Here is a 23,569-nt window from a genome sequence, read left to right as displayed (position 1 = left end):
CACCAGTGACCACTAGCTACTGCCACAACACTAAACATAGAACAACCTCCTACACCACCTGTACAACCTGGGTGGAATTAAAAAAAAAAAATGGAATATATACTGAGAGCAACTTGAAAAAGGATATGCAACATACACGCCACCTGAGGATTTGAACATACATAAGATCAATCACCAGGAAGCCATTGCAGTTGCTGCAAGCAAAGCTATTCCAATCACTATCCCAGGAAACATAAAACGAAAGAACTATTGGTTCTATAGTAATGAATTTCAAGAACAAAACCACAGAGACAATATCTTCATAAAACATCTAAAGAGAAACCCCACACCAGAAGGAAAAACTATGCTAAGAACGGTGATATCTGAAGCAAGACGAGTTTCTAGAGAGATAGAGAAGGCAAGTTGGTTTGAGTGATGTCAAACTCTAAATGAACATAGTCTTGGCAAGATATCGGGCCAAATTAAACCATATCAGGTCGACCAGCCCGACCACAGGCATGTATTCAACCATTGCAGGAGGCTGAGAGACTTGATCTCCAATTTGCAGAAAGAGCAGCTTCATATCAGCTTCCTGCAATTATCAAAAGACAGCAAGAACAATTAAAGCAAGAGAGGTTAATAGTCATTCATGAGAGCATAGCTACAAAGGACGAATATGACTGTCCCTTAACCAAACAAGAGCTAATCAGAGCCAAAAAAAGGTGGTAAGGACACTGCACCAGGTGCTGATAACATTACGTACTCAATGATCGCACACACAGGTCCTGCTGGAAAACAAGGGATATTGGACGTTATCAATGCATCTTGGCAGTAAGGTAAATTACCAACCTCTTGGAAGAAGGCAGACATCATTCCGATTCCAAAGCCAAAAGAACCTTCCAATTACAGACCCATTTCATTAACATCATGCATTAGTAAAACTGCAGAAGGGATTGTCGTAAATAGGCTACTGTGGAAGACTGGAGATCTGTATAAGCACATATTTGGCTACACTAGAGGAGTAGGTACTACCAGCTACGTAGCAACATTACTAGGAACAGTTAACTCAGGTCCGGCTATGGTGATCTTCCTTGATCTTGAAAAAGCATTCGAACTTGCACGTCCGCAAGCAACTTTACACACCTTAGTTAAAAAAGGTTTAAAGGCAAATATGCTTGAGTGGATTCAAGATTCCCTTAGTCACAGGTATGCCAGAGTAAAGTTGCAAGAACAAGTGTCGGACTACCACTTGCTTGAGAATGGGACTCCACATGGAGGAGTCCTTAGTCCTAGTCTTTTTAACATCTTCATGGAAAACCTCATTACCTTGACATTTACAGAAGGGGTTAAATTGCTAAGCTATGCTGATGACATAGCATTAGTCATTACAGGTCCTTCACTTTTAAATAAAGCACAAGGGGCGTTAGATAGAGTAACATCTGAATGCAACATTTTAGAGCTAAAAATATCTGCACAGAAGTCTAAGACAACGAGGCTAGGCGGCAACACTCCAAACAGGCACCTACTCATTCAGGACATTAATCTTCAGTGGGTTACACAATATAAATATCTCGAAGTGTGGATATATTAAAAAATGGCATTCAACAAGCAAATTCAACATCTGAAGGCGATAGCAAAATCACGAGTGAATATAATGAGAGCAATCACAGGGCCCCCCCCTTCTAGGAGCGGGACACAAAGTGTTAAGAATGTTTTACATACACGTCGTTCGTTCCCTAGTTGATTATGCAACACCTGCCTTACTCACTCTTTCTCCTGGCTAGTGAGCAAAGGTTGAGGATATTTTAAATGATGCAATACGAGTCATAAGAGGGGCTCCCAGCTGGACAAAAATACTGAACCTAAGACTAGAAACCAAGCTAAGTTGCACTAGGACATTTTACAGTTAAAATTTGTTAATAACATTTAGTATGTCTCTCACAAAAAATACCTCAGTTCTCTGTAACATATCTCTTTTAATTTCATTTCTTTATCATGTAACTTCAGTTCAGCTGTAGTTTTCTCTGCCATATATAATTATTATGAAACAAACCTGAACCAAAGACATATCTTGTAATTCAACTTGTTTATACAATAACTTTTTAGTAACTTTATTTTATATCTCTTTGACTAAACTTTTTGCAAACTTAATACAAAGGTACATATAACTTACATAACTTACCAAATCAAACTTATATTAACATAACTTCTTTAATGCATCATCTTATTCTCTCAGAAACATCAACTCTTCATTTATTTACCCCAGACAACATTCTTTTACACTTAAGTTATAGGTACCTTTGTATTAAGTTTGCAGAAAGTTTAGTAAGAGATATAAAATAAAGATACTAAAAAGTCATGTATAAACAAGTTGAATTACAAGATATGTCTTAGGTTAAAGTTTGTTTCTTAATAATTATTTATGGCAGAGAAAACAACTGCTGAATTGAAGTTACAGTTACAAACCTGAACTTAAATGCCGCATTCTCAAACATATACAGACATGCATACATATCCATGACACATACACTTTTTTCATAAATTGCATAAATTCTTACATAATATATGTCACAATCTCATTTACACATACAATTACATTTACAAACTAGCAGGAACTTACAAAAACTTGCACACTTCTACAAAACTTACACGGACTGGCACATGTACACCCACACATACTCACTTTCACAAACTTTCACAAGTGATCTTATAGATACAAACGCTCAAACTTGCACAAAATTCATAATCAAAAACATGTAAATACATTAATGTTCTAACACAGATCAAATGTACTCATAGACAAACCAACACAACTCTCGAAAACGCTTAGAAACTTGATAACCTCTTTCACATATAAAAATTTCAGAACATTACACAAAACTCGTATTAAGCTATTTAACTATCTTATCTTATTAGCCCGTTCTTATTACTATTTCCCTCTGTTTGTTCTGCTTCCAATCTCTATTATTCTTGGTAAAGCATTGTTTAAGGATTCCTCCCTTGCATTACCCAACAACCCTAATCTAACCTATCTTTAATCCCACATGTTTTTCCTTGTACACCATCCATCCAGCATAGATCAGTAGACCAGCAGGGACAAGAAACCAGAGCTGCAGGAAATTCTGTAGTTAGTTTGAGACTTTCAAACAGGTGTTCAACTTTTCAAACAGAGATGCTAGCCATTCAAAAGGCTTTGGAACATGCTCTTGTAGAACACCGACAACATGTTACATTCAGATTCAAGAACTGCCATTGAAACCTTGCAACAAGAACACAAACATGACAACATCCATCTGATCATTCATGCAAACACTCAAACGTCAAGGCCGTCAGGTACTTATCAACTGGATCCCAAGTCATGTGGGAATAATGATAAATGACATTGCAGACAAAGCTGCAAAACTTGCAACTAAGAGAAGAACGGTAGACATTTGCATACTACAGAGTCTATCACAGAGAAATGCAAAAGATGTACAGTGACCACAACACAGCAATTGCAACATCAGGATCTGCAGCTTATGGATTTTGATGAAAGGGATCAATAGAACAAGAGCAGTACACTTACATCACATCAGGCTTGGATAGCCATGTGCATGGAAAATAGGCTTACAGGTTCCAGAAGAAGAGAGGAAATGTCAGCACTTAGGAAAAATGCCCGACAGACCACTGGAACATTATCTAACACAGTACAGAGTTACAATCCCAATAAGATTTCAACTTAGATTCAACAGAACAGAAGAAGTTGTTAAATACATAAGGCATAATCTTACTGAAGCGAACATACGAGTCATAAATGCTCATACTCCGCCTAAACAGAAACAAGTAACACTTAGTGGGCCAGTCAGAGGCTTAGGAGCCCGTGCAGGAATATCCCTGCAAAAAAAAAAAAAGTTCAATCTGCCTTTCCCCAGACCTCGTGTTTCGTGGTTATAATTTTAAGTTCGATCATGTAGTCAAACGCTAGGACACAATGATCTCTGGCTTCTAGTGGTATTTCATATTACAAATTCTCAATGTCTTTCTTGTTCTGGGTGAAAATCAGGTCTAATAGGCTCAGTGCATCATCTCCTCTTTTCCTTGTGTCTTCCTCCACATGTTGGGTTAGGAAATTCCTGTCTATTTCTTCAACTAATTGAGTGTTTGAGTGTGTCACTGATGTCTCTGAGTGTTACCTTGAAGACTGAGTGTGTCCTTCCATAAAGAGGACTTATTGTGTCTTATTCCAATCTCATCGGAATGAGATTGTCATTTGAATCATAATATTAGTTAAGAAAGTGTTGAAATAAGTTATGCTTGACTATTTTCAGTTAAGGAAATGGTTATTTTAGTTTTGAAATGATGAAAAGATGTTACCTTAAACTAATTTAAGTGTACCCTGAGTTAATATAAGGTATGAAAAGAATATCTTAGGGTAATTAATACTGCATAAAGGGTAATACAGGTTAGGAAATGATGTAATGATGATGAATGTGACTATTTTAAAGCTGAATGAAGAATGATTTTAGTTAAGAAACGTTAAAAAAAAGTCTTAGTAAATTTGTTACTGCATAAAATGTAAGAAAATGTTTAAGAACAGCATTGGTAAACAATAATAAGTTGATAAATGATTGTAATAATTGATTGTTAATTGTAAATAAACCTCAGAAAATTATTAAACAAATACTTTGTAACTAAATTCGTAATAATTCGTAAATAGTTAAATAATTTGTAACTAAATAATTTGAAAATTAAATGAAATTTAACTAATTTGTTAAGGGGTTATAATATAATGGAGTTGATAATATATATGAATGAACTAATTACTGAATGGTAGAAACAATTGTACATTTGATTTTAAACAGAGAACATGTAAGAGAACGTGATGAACGGAGAACATGTAAGGAAAAGCGATGAAACTAGAGAACACGTCAGAATGGGTAGAGTATGGATGGCGGAAAATATCAAGAAAGGGTACCAAGATGAGCAGAGAGCACAGTAGGACATGTAAAGGATTGAGGGAGCTTGTAAGAAGCAATAACAAGATGAGTGGAGAACATGGGGACATGTAACGGAGGAAGGGAAGGATGGCTGAGGAAATTGTAAGAAAGGGTAGTGAGATGAGCGAAGAACACGTTAGGACATGTAAAGGATGGAGCTGTTGTGTATTTATATATGAGTCATGCAAAATATGATAAGATACATGGTAATAGCTTTTTAAATCTCATGGAGCATGCAAAGAAAACAGAGAATATGTAAGAGAATGCGATGAACCCAGAGAACGTGCTGGGAACATTTGCAAAACATGTTGAGAACATAAAATTATGGAATGAATATGTCAAGAGTATAGAGATATTACGAATTTAAACTCGAGTATTGACAAAAATACGGAAAGATTATTATTTGATAATAGCTGCATTTTGAAATTCTAGGGGAGGTTTGGGTGGAGTTGGAGAAGAGGTGAGGGAGAGGTTTGGGTGGAGTTGGGGATGGGGTGAGAGGGGGAGATAAGGGGGACAGGGAGCTGGGGGGTGAGAGAGAGAGATAACACGGGGTAGGTGAGGGTGATAAGAGCACAGACCAGAGCGCGGGGGAAATAGAGGGTGAGAAAGAGTCAGGTGTGGAGGGGGAAGATATGGGGACGGGGATGGTCGGAGGTGAGGGGGGGGAGGTGAGAACAGGGTGTTAGAGGGAGATAAGTGAGAGGGCGGTCGTTTGGGACATGGAGGAATGGGAGAGATAAGGATATTTACACAGGTGTGCTGAAGGTATGGTTCGAATCCTGTTAACTTTGATAAAGTAAAAGATGACAGCCGGTTTGATGTTCAGGAATAACTAAGATTGATGAATATGGAGCTAAGACGGAGGACAAGAGCCGGAGCTCAGTATTTGCTTTTGATTTATCACACCTGCCCACAGGATGGGTGTGGTACCACCATTGTCTAAAATACAGAGGGTTTAAATTTTAGGGGATTTGAGAACATACTAATGAAGATACGCGAGGAAACTAAGGCGGTGACTGGGGCTAGAACTTGGTAATTGCTTTGATCTAATTTACTATATACGGAATATAGCGGTTTTAAATTTCAAGGGATTTGATCCGTTATTAATGAAGTTATACGAACCAACTAAGGCAGGGACATGGGAGCTGAGGCTTGATGACTATTTGATCTAATATACTGCATCCAAAATACAGAGAGTTTGAATTTCAGGGAAACTGGGTAGATAATAAGCAAGTTGTGTGAATGAAGAAAGGCAGGGACAAGAGCCGGAGCTCGGTAACTTTATTTCCTTTTTTCACTGCATGTGAAGTATGAGTGTTTTAAATTGGGATAAAATTAGTTTAATAGTAGCGAAACTACACTTATAAATGTACAATGCCGGGTCCAAGAACTAACTTCGGATACTGTAAATTTACTTTCTCAAAACAGAAACGTAAGTCCGTAGAGTTTAGTTTTATCCACAAGAACTCTCTAAGTAGCAAGGACAAAATAAAAAATATTAAGTTTATTTTTCTCTATACGAACTCTCTAACAAACTCCTATGAACATATTTTATGAACATGGGAACTCTGAAATATTTCCTGAAAACTGGACTGAAATTTAATCCTAAAACAGATGACATCTTAGCGGTAAATTATCTTAAACGAGTGACAGGTCAGTGGATGGGTGTGATATCCCCCGCCCACAGGATGGGTGTGTTATCACCCGCCCACAGGATGGGTGTGTTATCACCCGCCTACAGGATGGGTGTGTTATCACCCGCCCACAGGATGGGTGTGTTATCACCCGCCCACAGGATGGGTGTGTTATCACCCGCCCACAGGATGGGTGTGTTATCACCCGCCCACAGGATGGGTGTGTTATCACCCGCCCACAGGATGGGTGTGTTATCACCCGCCCACAGGATGGGTGTGTTATCACCCGCCCACAGGATGGGTGTAATATCCCCCGCCCACAGGATGGGTGTGATATTCCCCGCCCACAGGATGGATGTGATATCCCCCGCCTACAGGATGGGTGAGTTATCTCCCGCCTACAGGATGGGTGTGATATCCCCCGCCCACTGGATGGGTGTCGTATCCTCCGCCCACAGGATGGGTGTGTTATCTCCCGCCCACAGGATGGGTGTGATATCCCCCGCCCACTGGATGGGTGTCGTATCCTCCGCCTACAGGATGGGTGTGGCATCCCCCGCCCACAGGATGGGTGTGTTATCTCCCGCCCACAGAATGGGTGTGTTATCTCCCGCCCACAGAATGGGTGTGTTATCTCCCGCCCACAGGATGGGTGTGTTATCTCCCGCCTACAGAATGGGAGTGATATCCCCCGCCCACAGGATGGGTGTGTTATCTCCCTTTCACAGGATGGGTGTGTTATCTCCCTCCCACAGAATGGGTGTGTTATCTCCCTCCCACAGAATGGGTGTGTTATCTCCCTCCCACAGGATGGGTGTGTTATCTCCCTCCCACAGAATAGGTGTGTTATCTCCCTCCCACAGGATGGGTGTGTTATCTCCCGCCCACAGAATGGGTGTGTTATCTCCCGCCCACAGAATGGGTGTGTTATCTCCCGCCCACAGGTTTTGTGTGATATCTCCCGCCCACAGAATGGGTGTCGTATCCTCCGCCCACAGGATGGGTGTAGTACCCTCCGCCCACAGGATGGGTGTAGTACCCTCCGCCCACAGGATGGGTGTAGTACCCTCCGCCCACAGGATGGGTGTGGTATCCCCCGCCCACAGGATGGGTGTAGTATCCTCGGCCCACAGGTTAGGTGTAGTATCCTCCGCCCACAGGATGGGTGTGGTATCCTCCGCCCACAGGATGGGTGTGGTATTCCCCGCCCACAGGATGGGTGTGGTATTCCCCGCCCACAGGATGGGTGTGGTCCATATCTCCCTCCCTGAAGACCCTGAAGGAGGGGTCTACCGCCTTTAGGATCGGTATTGGATTCAAGATCCTGAGCTCACAGTATCCGTATTGTGTCCACTGTCCATAGAGTAGGTATGGAATCTGCCACGTACAGGATGGTGGATAGTGGGTCTGTCACCCACAAGATGTGTATGGGTCCACCGAACATAGGATGGATATGAGGTCCTCCACCCACATGAGTGGATTCCACCACCCACAGGATTGGTAGTTGGTCTATCGCCTACAGGAATGGTGTAAGGTCCATCTCTCACAGGATAGGTGTGAGGTCCATCGCTCAGAGGATAGGTGTGAGGTCCATCGCTCACAGGATCGATGTGAGGTCCATCTCTCAAAGGATCGGTGTGAGGTCCATCGCTCACAGGATAGGTGTGAGGTCCATCGCTCACAGGATCGGTGTGAGGTCCATCTCTCAAAGGATCGGTATGAGGTCCATCGCTCACAGGATCGGTGTGAGGTCGATCTCTCACAGGATAGATGTGAGGTTCGTCGTACCCAGGATGAGTATTGGGTCCACCACCCTCATGGATAAGAAGTTTGTTATAAACTAATCAAACTCCATTGTTGCAAATATGAAAGTACATAAACCCCTAAATTTACTTTTACAATATATAAAATGCTGGAAAGTTCCGCTAACATACTTTTGTAACTTTCTAATCATATCTACTCGTCTCAGAAGCAGCACAGCATCTTCATTCATCACAAGTAGCAATAATTAAGGAAGAACTGTGTGACTCAAGTGTAAGAGCGCCTTACCTTGGCACTGTCAGGGTTCCTGCAGGTGGCCAGTACTACCCGCGGGGCACTGTCTGACGTGACCAGTTGCCGCACCATCTCCAGCCCCAGCCCGCGGCTGCACCCAGTTATCAACACACTCTCTGCCAACATCCTTGTCAGGTTTGTATTGATGTCGTCCGTTTCTCTGTTGATTAGCGCCGTCTGTCGTTCGTCACTTATAACAGTCGTATCACCCGTCTTGGAGCGTCTGTCTTCGTCTTTCTACGACAGCTGTGAACAGTCTCCGCCTAGCGCCAGCCTCAGCGACACAACGACGTTCACCACCACGCACAGCCAGCGAGTCACTGACTGCCTGAGGGAAGAGGTTCGTGGAGACAGTAAACCCCACCCGTCACGCTTGCTTATGTAACAGAGATAAAATCTTGCAAACTCAGCCTGATATTTTAAGTACATAGATCCTGTCTTTTCATTAAAGCGCAAATATATTTCTCTACATTTTCGGTGAATATTTTTTTATTTTCACTGTTGTCAATGTATTTCTTTCCTCACGAAATTCAGTGATATTCATAAATGATTTACTTATAAATAGCTGGTCTTAACGTTCAGTGCTAACTTAGCTCATCTTACCTATTAGTTCTCCAGATAAGTGGGTTCTAGCTCTTCAGTCCCCGCTAACTGGTCCCTGTTGTACTCTCATGTGACATATACATATAAATCACATGATCATAATGATTATTAGTCCTGCGCTCACTATGTGTATTAGTCACATCTACATTATATATATTAGTCATGTATATACTGTGTAGTAGTCACATGTACAATATCGTGAGATTTTTATTTATTTGATTTATATGAATGAATATAGAATTTATATACACGTTAATTTATATTTTCGATAGCAATTTGTATGGTGTTAGTGGACTGTATTTTTGCAATAATCTCACAACTCGATTCCTTGCACATTAGAGGAGTTTATATTAAATTGATATATATATATATATATATATATATATATATATATATATATATATATATATATATATATATATATATATATGCAGCCAATCAAATTACAGTATTAAACTACATATATTATTGTAAATAAATTGAGGTGCCTTATCTTACTGTATGATAGGCTTAGTCCATCAAGTATGAACATGAATGATTACTGTTATAAATGTTGGCTGCTATGGGGGATCTAGTATTATTATGGTGTAGAGTCAGAAGTTAGAATCAGGAGGAATCACCATTAAGGGAGATCATAAAGGCCCGGCCCCCAATAAAATATAAAACAGTGTTAACTAATTGGCTACAAGACAATGTCAGACTAGAGGTAGATCATTGATCTCCTACACAGGAAGAATGGATACTCCTGAAAAATTTGCTGTGCCCTCCACCGGTCACTCCGTCACACTCCCCTCCCTTACCCAGCCACTCCAACGCCACGGCTAGTAGCTCGAGTGACACAGTTGTAGGCCCTACCAATTCATGTTGGTCGGGGGGCCTGGATCAGGCACAGAAAATTAGTGAGCTTATGCATACAGTAGAAAAACAAAACAAAATTGTAGAAAACCTGACCAAGCAGATAACCGAACAAAATAAGGAATTCATGCACCAAAAGACGATGATAACCACTCTTCAGGACACTGTGAGAGTATTAATAACCGAGTGCAGGCCACACCAACCTGGGGTACCACCATGTGCTCCCATGCGGCCAGTACCCCAGGGGAGACCCCAGCAGGGGTGTCCCAGCCCTCACACCAGCTGGGCTCTCCCACCACGGCTCCCCACACCCCAGCCTCATCAACACAGTGCGCTATGAACAGAGGTAAACTATTCCACGTAGAAACGCATAGTGCTGTCGATGAGTATTATGGCGCAACTGATCCTGATGATGAACGTAGTGACACTGAGGGTGAGAACTTTAATGGTGATGACGATCAAGATGTTGATACCGGGTCTAATAAACTCTGTTTGAAGGAATACAGTAGTGGAAATGTTGAAAGTGATTGTGGTAAAGAACAAAGTGAAACCAGTGACGCTTGTAGTGATAGTGACGAAGTTCAACTGGACGTGGATGCCCGCCTCGGGCCGCGCACGCCACATCCCAGATGGTTCCGCCGTGACACATTTAAAGAAATGGTGACAGGTGATGTGCTGACTGAAGAGGAAAAAGAAGCTGTAATAAAGCACTACAACCGGTACGTAGACATACTTGCTTTCCTGAAACTGCAGACTGATAAAGTACAAAAGAACAATGGCGGCCTCTGAATCTCATAAGAACAAGTACAGTGTCATCAAGATACTCAGTTGGAATATTGCTTCTCTTAGAAAACGGTATTCAGATCTCCATCATAAGGTTATGACTGAAGACATAGATATTGTCTGCCTCCAGGAAACCCTAACTCCCGCAGGTAAAACCCCGCAGAATTTGCCTAGTTATCAGTGTTATAATCCCAGATCAAAAAATACGTGTCTTATGTATGTTAAAAAATCCCTGCCACATGAGCCACTCTCCGCCCAACAACGAGAGGGGTCTCAATATCATGGTATCCCGGTACACGTTGGTAACTCTACACTTAATGTTTTGAATGCCTATGCACCTGCTGGCCTCTTCCAGTATACTGACCTACCTAGTTTTGCACATACTGATTCTACAATATTAATTGGGGATTTAAATGCTAAACACAAACAATTAGGGGATCAACTTACAAACACCAACGGGAGAAGATTGTTGGCACTTCTCGATGCATATGATGATGTTCAAATTATCAGTAAGAATCAACCAACGCAAATATATGGAGGAGTCCTAGATAGGTGCATTGGCTTTAACCTGTCATACACAACTCATGAGACTGATATTATGGATGACTTAATGTCTGACCATTTAGCCATAACAGCTAACATACACGTGGCTAATGTTGACCTACCTGGCACTAAGCTGAGTAGACGCAGGCTAACAGTAAGGAAAGAGCAAGAAAAATTCTTTATAGACAGCATAGAACATTGGTATAACAATTATGAGCCTGAGAATGTACAACAGTTTTATGATGACCTCATAAATAATACCTATGAGGCCATCAAAAATAGTGAGTTACGCCAAACAAAAAGAAGTACTGGTAAACAGGTCAGACACAACCAGTACTATGATGATGCTAAACTGAAAGAGCTTAAATCAATTGCTAGACAGACAGGTAAAGCATATAAGAACCTTAGAACTCCTCAAATGTTAAAACTGTTTCAGGCCGCGCTTGCAGCGGCAAGGGAGAGAATGACTGAACTGAGACAAAATAAATGGGAGGGTTTTGTTAGTGGATTTAACCTGCATACTCCCCTGGGCAAAGCCTGGAAAGGCATAAACAAAATTATTGGTAAAAATAGTAGACAAGTTTCACACCCAAACCCGCTACAGAAAGCCAATCAGTTAATTGCAAAATGGGCTCAGGTTTCCAGCCTTGGAATGTTACCAGCTAGCACTAGGGAGAAATTGCGGGAGAAGTCCACAGACAGAAATGCTCTCATAAATTTCATGTTGGGCAAGCAACATGATGAATGTGATGTTCCATATACAGATTATGAATTGGATGCAGCCCTCTCCAGGGGCAGGAGCACTGCTCCTGGTGAGGACGGTATCACCTATGATATTCTAAGAATCCTACATCGTGTACCCGGTAACCCATTATTAGAATTGTTTAATGCCAGCTATGTCACTGGGCAGTTGCCTGTATCATGGACCACCAGTCTTACGGTACCTGTACCAAAGCCTGGACAACCTGATGCTTTCCGTCCCATCTCACTGACCAGTTGCATGTGCAAAACCTTTGAGAGAATGGTGCTTAATAGATTATTGTATAGAGTTAAAGAGCACATGTCACCTGATATCAATGGTTTCACACATGGTAAAAGTGTACACAACTGTATCACAACCTTTCTTACTGTTCATGGAGATAAAAGGCACAAGTACACAACATTTCTTGATTTAAAAAATGCTTTTGATATTGCTAATAGGGAAGTGATTATGTATGAATTAGCGAGAATGGATATAGGGGGACATTTATTACAATGGATACGAGGCTATCTTACCAACCGGAAGTCCTCTGCACTGTTCCAAGGCTACAAGAGTGAAACTAAAGTAATGCAACTAGGCACCCCACAAGGAGGAGTACTTAGTCCTACCTTGTTTAATGTTCTAATTAATGCTTTACTAAAATCAATCCCAACTAGTCCGGCAAACATCACTATCAGCTATGCAGATGACATCCTTGTGCATACTAAAACCCACCGCGAAATGCAAACAGTCTTAAATTGTATACATACAGCTTGTGAGAGCCTTGGTCTTGTAATCAACGCTGCTAAAACTAAGGTATTTAACAGACAAATTGGCAACCGCAAAAGTGGACCACGAAAACGTAAGATAGACAACATACCAATAGACTATGTCTCTTCTTTCAAATACCTTGGAGTCTCTGTCCCTTGTACCTCAACTGCAGTCAATAAGTTACATCAACAATGTAGAGACAGACTCAAGGCTCTCAGAACTGTAGTGGGGTACAGCCCGAAATATGGTGTTAATATTAGAATAGCAAGAATGATGTATTTAGCGTATATAAGGTCTCTGATAGACTATCATGCACCAGCTTTGGTCCTGCAGAATGGCAAAAGTATTGATAGACTGGAAAAAATGCAAAATGAAGCACTCAGAATTATACTTGGCTGTCCTATAACTACCAAAGTTCTCAACATGCGGAAAGAATTAAATATACTTAGCATTCGAGATAGAATATTTGAAATTAATCTTATGATGGGACTAAAGCTGCTGCGTGATAACAAAAACAACATTGTGTCAGTTGCACTGTTAGAACACATACGAAATGGAACTAGCGAGTCTAAATGGATTCAAAGAACTGCCACTCATATTAAAATGATGGGACTGCACGATGTATATACAGATGAAAGAGTACAGCACTTCCTTCCACCCTGGCAGATAGTACCTTTTGACATCCTGACCCCTGCATACCCCACCAAGAAACTAATCACAAGCAACCCTCATGCTCAGCTTGCTGCTAAATTAAGCACCATAGAACACATTCACAATATACAAGCTGAAAACAACATTGCACAGACCATATACACTGACGGATCACTCAATACAGCTACAGGGAGGGCAGGAAGTGCTGTTATTGCTCATCAGCCCGATGGCAGCACAATTCAAAGAAATATCCGAATTAGTAACTGGGCGTCCACAATGCAGGCCGAGTTGGTAGCGATACTGGTAGCACTCGAAATTATTGACAACACTGAAGTAGACAGCTTAATTATTTCTGACTCCCTATCCTCACTACGAGCAATAAACAGTTTGCAATCAAGTAATAACGTGCTTGTCTTGGAAGCTAGACGTAGATATGTAAGAATACTTAGCAAGAGGGTAAATATAAAAATGTTGTGGATTCCTTCTCACATTGGCATGCAGGAACATGACAAAGTTCCTTGCAGCCCTTGCTAAGGCTGCAGTAAATAAAGACAGTATTGAATGGAATCTTGAGTTATCAAATAGGTCCCTTAAAAGTGTCATTAGACGAGAACTCCTAGATGGATTTGAAGAAAGTAGAACAGTGCAAACTGGAACTAGTAGGTCCATTGTTCATCACAATGAAATGTGTGAAGTAAAACATGTGTATGGGGCAAGTAACAAAGTCAGTAGACTAACAGATGTTGTCACAGCTCGTATAAGACTTGGCTACAAGTATCTCTGGCAGTTCGGCTTGTATAGGGATCTAGATGAAGTAAAGTGTAAAGTGTGTGGACATAGGCAGGGACACACACTCGAACACTATATCTTGGATTGGTTTAAAATTGAGCCTTTTAGAGATAAGTCTAAGCTCACTCTGTATGATATGGCAACCTATCTTATTACCATGGATAAATTACCTGAAATCCTTGCACTGTACCCACATTTTGCTTCCAGTAGATGAACGACATATGAGATTCAGAAACAAGTAGTGTATTGTGAGGACTAATAATAAACAGAAGCTCCCCTATGACTCTGTAATATCCCCATTGGCCAAACTATTATGTATTAACGATAAGACCTACCATTAATGTATGATGACTTACTGTAAATATGTAGCTCTTGTAATAGCACTTTCTCTGTAACTAGCTGACATTGTATCTATAAGGTGTGAAGGATTGAAGAAATTGTTTATGTAATAATCTAAGATGAGGTCTGATAAAGACCGTTTGTGCCCTCTGTAATGCTTTTGCGCTACCGCTCATAGGATGAGTATGGGGTGCACAATAAACTAGCCGCCTTCGGCGGCAACAATCAAAAAAATACTGTCAGTAAGACGCCAGGACCACTGACAACTACTGTCAGTATTAAGCAAGGACCACTGTCAGCTGCTGCTGATGTTCAGGTCAGCATAGCCAGCCTGCTCCATGATAGAAGAGCGTCATAGAAATGATTTCATTTAAAACTTGTGGTTGTAATTTCAATTTGAAAATGTGTAAAATTCGTTGAAAAAAAAATTCCTTTCTATTAAGGCTGCAATTCTAAAAGTTGGAACAATTACAGCCCTTTTCATATACAACTAGTCAAAAAAGATTGACATTGAACAACGTTTAAAAAACTAGTTGATTGTCCCTTAAGACAGGAAGTATGAGGTTACCGCCTATGGAGGTAGTCTTGTCCTGGTAGCCTACTTGTCCTTCGCTTCGGTAGAGGAGGTCAGTGTTGGTGCATGGGCATTGATGAGGCTGACCATTCCTACTGCTGTATGAAGCTGAAGTTTGATGATCCTTGCAGACCCTTCCATAGGCGGTACTCTGGTCCCTAACAACCTGTTCCTGATGGCAAAGCCAACGCCATGCTCCATTACCTCTTCTGGTGGTTTGCCCTGCCAGAAGAAGGTAAGGTCCTTCTCCCGTATGCTGCCGGTTGCGGGCAGACGTGTCTCCTGCAGGGCGACTATGTCCATCTGGAGCCTGTGCAGTTCATTGTTGATCACAGCTGTCTTGCGGGCGTCGTTCACTTCCAGTAGATCTTCCGAGAGACCCAGTGTCATGGTCCTGACATTCCATGTGCCCAGTTTGAGAGCTGGGTGGCTCTGTGTTTGTTTTCTTCTGCCTGGTGCATAGTTGACGATCCGCTTGTTGGATTGTGGCCTAAGCCAACGCACCCAGTGGAGCAGGCGGACCGTGGCGGGACAGCACCTTATTGGCTGGGGGCTGCCCAGATTGAGGCGGGCGGTAGCTGTCCTATGAAAACGGATGATTTCTCACACCGACGGTAGCAACCCCTGGCGCCTTACTCTACGCCAATTGAGTGGTAGGCTTATCACCGGTAACTGTCACTTCCCGTGTTGAGCCATCGCCAAGGCGATGCTGGAGTGTCCTCTCCAGGACACAAGCCTGGGCAGTAATTATGGATGATCAGCTGTTGCCCATGCAGCAGATCCACCCTCTCGACGCCACCGATGTGATCCAAGGGAAGGGCAGGCGCCGATACGCTTGGCGCCAGTGTCGTCGCAGGAGTTGCCAGAATGTAGCTATAAACAGCTGCAAACTGCCTTAGGGACTCCGACTTCGGATTTTTCCTCAGGGTTGACTCCCGGAGTCTTTCCCATGAGTGGGTTTAGCCACAAGACAGCAGAGGTTTGAATTCGGGGTTTTCCTTCCCCTAGATGAGTTGCCTTTCCAGGCTAACGAGACCCATCTGCCTGAAGCAACTGGTTTTAAAGCACTAGAGACCCACCTTCGCCCCTTCTCCTCTTGGTAGAAGCAGTTCCGCCAGGCCTAGAGGCTAAGCCACACGAGCAGGCCAGGAGCTGGACTTGGTTGTCAGAGGCTATTTGAGACCCACGCCATCAGGGGCACTCTACAGGCTGTGGGAGCTTATCTCTACAACCGTTCCCCCCGGCTATAACAACCCTTGGAACCTAAGAGATGAGGCTACAAGAGGACATAAACAAACTGAATGAATGGTCCAGCAATTGGCTACTAAAATTCAACCCAAGTAAATGTAAGGTAATGAAGCTAGGCGGTGGAAACAGGCCAGACACAGCATACCGAATAGTTCTCCATAAAACGGACAGAGAGAAAGATCTAGGAGTTGATATCACACCAAACCTGTCTCCTGAAGCCCACATAAAAAGATTAACAACTGCGGCGTATGCGAGGCTGGCTAACATCCGAACTGCCTTCGTAACGTGTGTAAGGAATTATTCAGAACCTTGTATACCACATATGTAAGACCAATCTTGAAGTATGCGGCCCCAGCATGGAACCCGTACCTTGTCAAGCACAATACGAAGTTGGAAAAAGTTCAGAGGTATGCCACTAGGTTAGTCCCAGAACCAAGAGACATAAATTACGAGGAAAGGCTGCGTGTATTGCAACTCACGACACTGGAAGACAGAAAAGTAAGGGGAGACATGATCATTACCTACAGAATTCTTTAAGGAATTGACAGCGGTTGAAAAAGATAAACTATTTAACACGGATGGTACACGAACAAGGGGACACAGGTGGAAACTGAGTACCCAAATGAGCCACAGGGACGTTAGAAAAACCTTTTTCAGTGTCAGAGTAGTTAATAGGTGGAATGCCTTAGGCAGTGATGTGGTGGAGGTTGACTCCATACACAGTTTCAAATGGAGATATGATAGAGCCCAGTAGGCTCAGGAATCTGTACACCAGTTGATTGACAGTTGAGAGGTGGGACCAAAGAGCTAGAGCTCAACTCCCGCAAGCACAACTAGGTGAGCACAACTAGGTGAGTACAATAGTGTTCGCACACTCAACTGCTGCACCAACAATCTTGCACCACTACAATAGTGTTCCCACACTCAACTGCTGCACCAACAATCTTGCACCACTACAATAGTGTTCCCACACTCAACTGCTGCACCAACAATCTTGCACCACTACAATAGTGTTCCCACACTCAACTGTTGCACCAACAATCTTGCACCACTACAATAGTGTTCCCACACTCAACTGTTGCACCAACAATCTTGCACCACTACAATAGTGTTCCCACACTCAACTGCTGCATCAACAATCTTGCACCACTACAATAGTATTCCCACACTCAACTGCTGCACCAACAATCTTGCACCACTACAATATTATTCCCACACTCAACTGCTGCACCAACAATCTTGCACCACAATAATGGTGTTGGGACTGTCACCACCAGACCAGCGAGGCCAGGAGCCAGTAGTAACGAGGAAGGAGCTCAAGCCAGCCTCCTTATCGTCTCATAATGCCGGAACACCGATACGTAATCGTGTAAAAACACGTTTGGATGTTGCTGGAATGTTGGGAACACGTTAAGGACAACATTAACATAATCTGGAGTGACTTTTGTCTTATATATTTAACTAAGAACATTGTTCATAGTAATGTGGCGGTAGTAGACTGTAGCGACCAGCAACTGTTATCATGAGGTACTAATGATAACAACAGATAACTGTGGCGCTGCAACACAGCCAGTATCAGTGATAACGGGCCAGGGTTAGCCAGCACCAGCACTGGCGTTGACTTAGTTAACTTGTGAGTGATTACTAGTGAGGCTCTGTTGACCTGTGTTGATGACTAGTGAGGCTCTGTTGACCTGTGTTGATGACTAGTGAGGCTCTGTTGACCTGTGTTGATAACTAGTGAGGCTCTGTTGACCTGTGTCGATGACTAGTGAGGCTCTGTTGACCTGTGTCGATGACTAGTGAGGCTCTGTTGACCTGTGTTGATGACTAGTGAGGCTCTGTTGACCTTTCTTGATAACTAGTGAGGCTCTGTTGACCTGTGTCGATGACTAGTGAGGCTCTGTTGACCTGTGTTGATGACTAGTGAGGCTCTGTTGACCTGTGTTGATGACTAGTGAGGCTCTGTAGACCTTTCTTGATAACTAGTGAGGCTCTGTTGACTTGTGTCGATGACTAGTGAGGCTCTGTTGACCTGTGTTGATGACTAGTGAGGCTCTGTTGACCTTTCTTGATAACTAGTGAGGGTCTGTTGACTTGTGTCGATGACTAGTGAGGCTCTGTTGACCTGTGTTGATGACTAGTGAGGCTCTGTTGACCTGTGTTGATGACTAGTGAGGCTCTGTTGACATGTGTTGATAACTAGTGAGCGTCTGTTGACCTGTGTTGATGACTAGTGAGGCTCTGTTGACTTGTGTTGATGACTACTGAAGCACTGTTGACCTGTGATGATGACTAATGAGGCTCTGTTGACCTGTGTTGATAACTAGTGAGGGTCTGGTGACCTGTGATGATGACTAGTGAGGCTCTGTTGACCTGTGATGATGACTACTGAGGCTCTGTTGACCTGTGATGATGACTAATGAGGCTCTGTTGACCTGTGATGATGACTAGTGAGGCTCTGTTGACCTGTGATGATGACTACTGAGGCTCTGTTGACCTGTGATGATGACTAGTGAGGCTCTGTTGACCTGTGATGATGACTAGTGAGGCTCTGTTGACCTGTGTTGATGACTAGTGAGGCTCTGTTGACCTGTGATGATGACTTGTGAGGCTCTGTTGACCTGTGATGATGACTAGTGAGGCTCTGTTGACCTGTGTTGATGACTAGTGAGGCTCTGTTGACCTGTGATGATGACTACTGAGGCTCTGTTGACCTGTGAGGATGACTAGTGAGGCTCTGTTGACCTGTGATGATGACTAGTGAGGCTCTGTTGACCTGTGATGATGACTAGTGAGGCTCTGTTGACCTGTGATGATGACTAGTGAGGCTCTGTTGACCTGTGATGATGACTAGTGAGGCTCTGTTGACCTGTGATGATGACTAGTGAGGCTCTGTTGACCTGTGTTGATGACTAGTGAGGCTCTGTTGACCTGTGATGATGACTACTGAGGCTCTGTTGACCTGTGATGATGACTAGTGAGGCTCTGTTGACCTGTGATGATGACTAGTGAGGCTCTGGTGACCTGTGATGATGACTAGTGAGGCTCTGGTGACCTGTGATGATGACTACTGAGGCTCTGTTGACCTGTGATGATGACTACTGAGGCTCTGTTGACCTGTGATGATGACTAGTGAGGCTCTGTTGACCTGTGATGATGACTAGTGAGGCTCTGGTGACCTGTGATGATGACTAGTGAGGCTCTGGTGACCTGTGATGATGACTAGTGAGGCTCTGCTGACCTGTGTTGATAACTAGTGAGGGTCTGGTGACCTTTGCTGATAACTATTGGGGCTTTGTGTACAGATCTATCAGCAGCTGGTGACAGTGGAGCAGGCTGGCTATGCTGACCCGTACATCAGCAGCAGCTGACAGTTGATCCCAGAAGATCGTCAGAGACAGTGGACGGAGTGGTCCTGGCGCCTTACTGACAGTAGTTGTCAGTGGTCCTGGCGTCTTACTGACAGTAGTTGTCAGTGGTCCTGGCGTCTTACTGACAGTAGTTGTCAGTGGTCCTGGCGTCTTACTGACAGTAGTTGTCAGTGGTCCTGGCATCTTACTGACAGTAGTTGTCAGTGGTCCTGGCGTCTTACTGACAGTAGTTGTCAGTGATCCTGGCGTCTTACTGACAGTAGTTGTCAGTGGTCCTGGCGTCTTACTGACAGTAGTTGTCAGTGGTCCTGGCGTCTTACTGATAGTAGTTGTCAGTGGTCCTGGCGTCTTACTGACAGTAGTTGTCAGTGGTCCTGGCGTCTTACTGATAGTAGTTGTCAGTGGTCCTGGCGTCTTACTGATAGTAGTTGTCAGTGTTCCTGGCGTCTTACTGACAGTAGTTGTCAGTGGTCCTGGCGTCTTACTGACAGTAGTTGTCAGTGGTCCTGGCGTCTTACTGACAGTAGTTGTCAGGAGATGGACCACACTGGGGCCAGGAGACGCCACACTGACAGTAGTCGTCAGGAGATGGACCACACTGGGGCCAGGAGACGAGACAAGGCCACACAGGTAAGTAACTCTCAGCTCTTACTACACTTTCCTCTCTGTTCATACAATCGTAAATGTATTTTCATCAAATGTCATACAGGAAATGGGACATATTACTTATAATAATGTAAAAATCTAATCAATTTGTAACACTTAAAATATTTAAGATTTTTTAATTAATATTATTACATTGGGGGGCATATAAATTGTTGTCATTAGATTGAACAGGAGCCATCCTCTGATGTCATTCCTTCCATTGTTGGTGTTGAAGACCTCTGCATGATGTGTTAAAGTCCCCAGCATTGTTGGTGTTGAAGACCGCTGCATGATGTGTTAAAGTCCCCAGCATTGTTGGTGTTGAAGACCACTGCATGATGTGTTAAAGTCCCCAGCATTGTTGGTGTTGCAGACCGCTGCATGATGTGTTAAAGTCCCCAGCATTGTTGGTGTTGAAGACCACTGCATGATGTGTTAAAGTCCCCAGCATTGTTGGTGTTGAAGACCACTGCATGATGTGTTAAAGTCCCCAGCATTGTTGGTGTTGAAGACCACTGCATGATGTGTTAAAGTCCCCAGCATTGTTGGTGTTGAAGACCACTGCATGATGTGTTAAAGTTCCCAGCATTGTTGGTGTTGAAGACCACTGCATGATGTGTTAAAGTCCCCAGCATTGTTGGTGTTGAAGACCACTGCATGATGTGTTAAAGTCCCCAGCATTGTTGGTGTTGAAGACCGTTGCATGATGTGTTAAAGTCCCCAGCATTGTTGGTGTTGAAGACCGCTGCATGATGTGTTAAAGTCCCCAGCATTGTTGGTGTTGAAGACCGTTGCATGATGTGTTAAAGTCCCCAACATTGTTGGTGTTGAAGACCACTGCATGATGTGTTAAAGTCCCCAACATTGTTGGTGTTGAAGACCGTTGCATGATGTGTTAAAGTCCCCAACATTGTTGGTGTTGAAGACCACTGCATGATGTGTTAAAGTCCCCAACATTGTTGGTGTTGAAGACCGTTGCATGATGTGTTAAAGTCCCCAACATTGTTGGTGTTGAAGACCACTGCATGATGTGTTAAAGTCCCCAACATTGTTGGTGTTGAAGACCGTTGCATGATGTGTTAAAGTCCCCAACATTGTTGGTGTTGAAGACCACTGCATGATGTGTTAAAGTCCCCAGCATTGTTGGTGTTGAAGACCACTGCATGATGTGTTAAAGTCCCCAGCATTGTTGGTGTTGAAGACCACTGCATGATGTGTTAAAGTCCCCAGCATTGTTGGTGTTGAAGACCGTTGCATGATGTGTTAAAGTCCCCAGCATTGTTGGTGTTGAAGACCGTTGCATGATGTGTTAAAGTCCCCAACATTGTTGGTGTTGAAGACCGTTGCATGATGTGTTAAAGTCCCCAACATTGTTGGTGTTGAAGACCACTGCATGATGTGTTAAAGTCCCCAACATTGTTGGTGTTGAAGACCGTTGCATGATGTGTTAAAGTCCCCAACATTGTTGGTGTTGAAGACCACTGCATGATGTGTTAAAGTCCCCAACATTGTTGGTGTTGAAGACCGTTGCATGATGTGTTAAAGTCCCCAACATTGTTGGTGTTGAAGACCACTGCATGATGTGTTAAAGTCCCCAACATTGTTGGTGTTGAAGACCGTTGCATGATGTGTTAAAGTCCCCAACATTGTTGGTGTTGAAGACCACTGCATGATGTGTTAAAGTCCCCAGCATTGTTGGTGTTGAAGACCACTGCATGATGTGTTAAAGTCCCCAGCATTGTTGGTGTTGAAGACCACTGCATGATGTGTTAAAGTCCCCAGCATTGTTGGTGTTGAAGACCGTTGCATGATGTGTTAAAGTCCCCAGCATTGTTGGTGTTGAAGACCGTTGCATGATGTGTTAAAGTCCCCAACATTGTTGGTGTTGAAGACCGTTGCATGATGTGTTAAAGTCCCCAACATTGTTGGTGTTGAAGACCGTTGCATGATGTGTTAGTGCCCATCATATTTTATTTTCTTAGTATAAATAAAAATATTTTAGATATAGTTTTAACTAACAGGGAACACAAATTAATGACTTCGAAATTAAGGAGTGAACTAGGGATACATACACTCATACCCCCCGTGTGAGTGTATATGTGTGTGTGTGTGTGTGTGTACTCACCTAGTTGTACTTACCTAGTTGTGCTTGCGGGGGTTGAGCTCTGGCTCTTTGGTCCCGCCTCTCAACTGTCAATCAGCAGGTGTACAGGTTCCTGAGCCTATTGGGCTCTATCATATCTACACTGAAACTGTGTATGGAGTCAGCCTCCACCACATCACTTCCTAATGCATTCCATTTGTCAACCACTCTGACACTAAAAAAGTTCTTTCTAATATCTCTGTGGCTTATTTGGGCACTCAGTTTCCACCTGTGTCCCCTAGTGCGTATGCCCCTTGTGTTAAACAGCCTGTCTTTATCAACCCTGTCGATTCCCTTGAGGATCTTGAATGTGGTGATCATGTGCCCCCAAACTCTTCTGTCTTCCAACGAAGTGAGGTTTAATTCCCGTAGTCTCTCCCCGTAGCTCATACCTCTCAGCTCGGGTACTAGTCTGGTGGCAAACCTTTGAACCTTTTCCAGTTTAGTCTTATGCTTGACTAGATATGGACTCCATGCTGGTGCCGCATACTCCAGGACTGGTCTGACATATGTTGTATATAATGTTCTGAAAGATTCCTTACACAAGTTTCTAAAGGCCGTTCTTATGTTAGCCAACCTGGCATAAGCTGCTGCTGTTATCCTCTTGATATGAGCTTCAGGGGACAGGTCTGGCGTGATATCAACCCCCAGGTCTTTCTCTCTCTCGGACTCTTGACGTATTTCATCTCCCAAGTGATACCTTGTATCTGGTCTCCTGCTTCCTACCACTATCTTCATTACATTACATTTGCTTGGATTAAACTCTAACAGCCATTTGTTCGGCCATTCCTGCAGCTTGTCCAGGTCTTCTTGAAGCCTCAAGCTGTCCTCCTCTGTCTTAATCCTTCTCATAATTTTGGCGTCG

General features: G+C 43.1%; 2 protein-coding genes across 3 annotated transcripts in view; one reads left to right on the top strand and one right to left on the bottom strand.

The window, feature by feature from the left end:
* Positions 1-8,978, bottom strand: part of LOC138367457 (C-signal-like) — a 123,872-nt gene extending 114,894 nt beyond the window's left edge. The window contains exon 1 of the mRNA XM_069329120.1: positions 8,642-8,978. Coding sequence (XP_069185221.1) covers positions 8,642-8,773 — 132 coding nt within the window. The 5' untranslated portion in view covers positions 8,774-8,978. The remainder of the gene's footprint in view (positions 1-8,641) is intronic.
* An 8,628-nt stretch (positions 8,979-17,606) lies between these two features.
* LOC123749698 (poly [ADP-ribose] polymerase tankyrase-1-like) overlaps positions 17,607-23,569 on the top strand; it is a 91,268-nt gene continuing 85,305 nt past the window's right edge. The window contains exons 1-2 of one of the 2 annotated variants that reach the window (XM_069329108.1): positions 17,607-18,175; positions 19,851-20,546. In XM_069329108.1, the coding sequence (XP_069185209.1) occupies positions 20,454-20,546 (93 nt within the window). In that variant the 5' untranslated portion in view covers positions 17,607-18,175; positions 19,851-20,453. The other variant, XM_069329114.1, reaches the window with a different exon arrangement.

This window comes from Procambarus clarkii, chromosome 3, assembly GCF_040958095.1.
Source record: "Procambarus clarkii isolate CNS0578487 chromosome 3, FALCON_Pclarkii_2.0, whole genome shotgun sequence".
Lineage (NCBI taxonomy): Eukaryota > Metazoa > Arthropoda > Malacostraca > Decapoda > Cambaridae > Procambarus > Procambarus clarkii.
The sequence above is the reverse complement of the archived record's forward strand: the minus strand, read 5'-3'. Positions and strand labels throughout refer to the sequence as shown.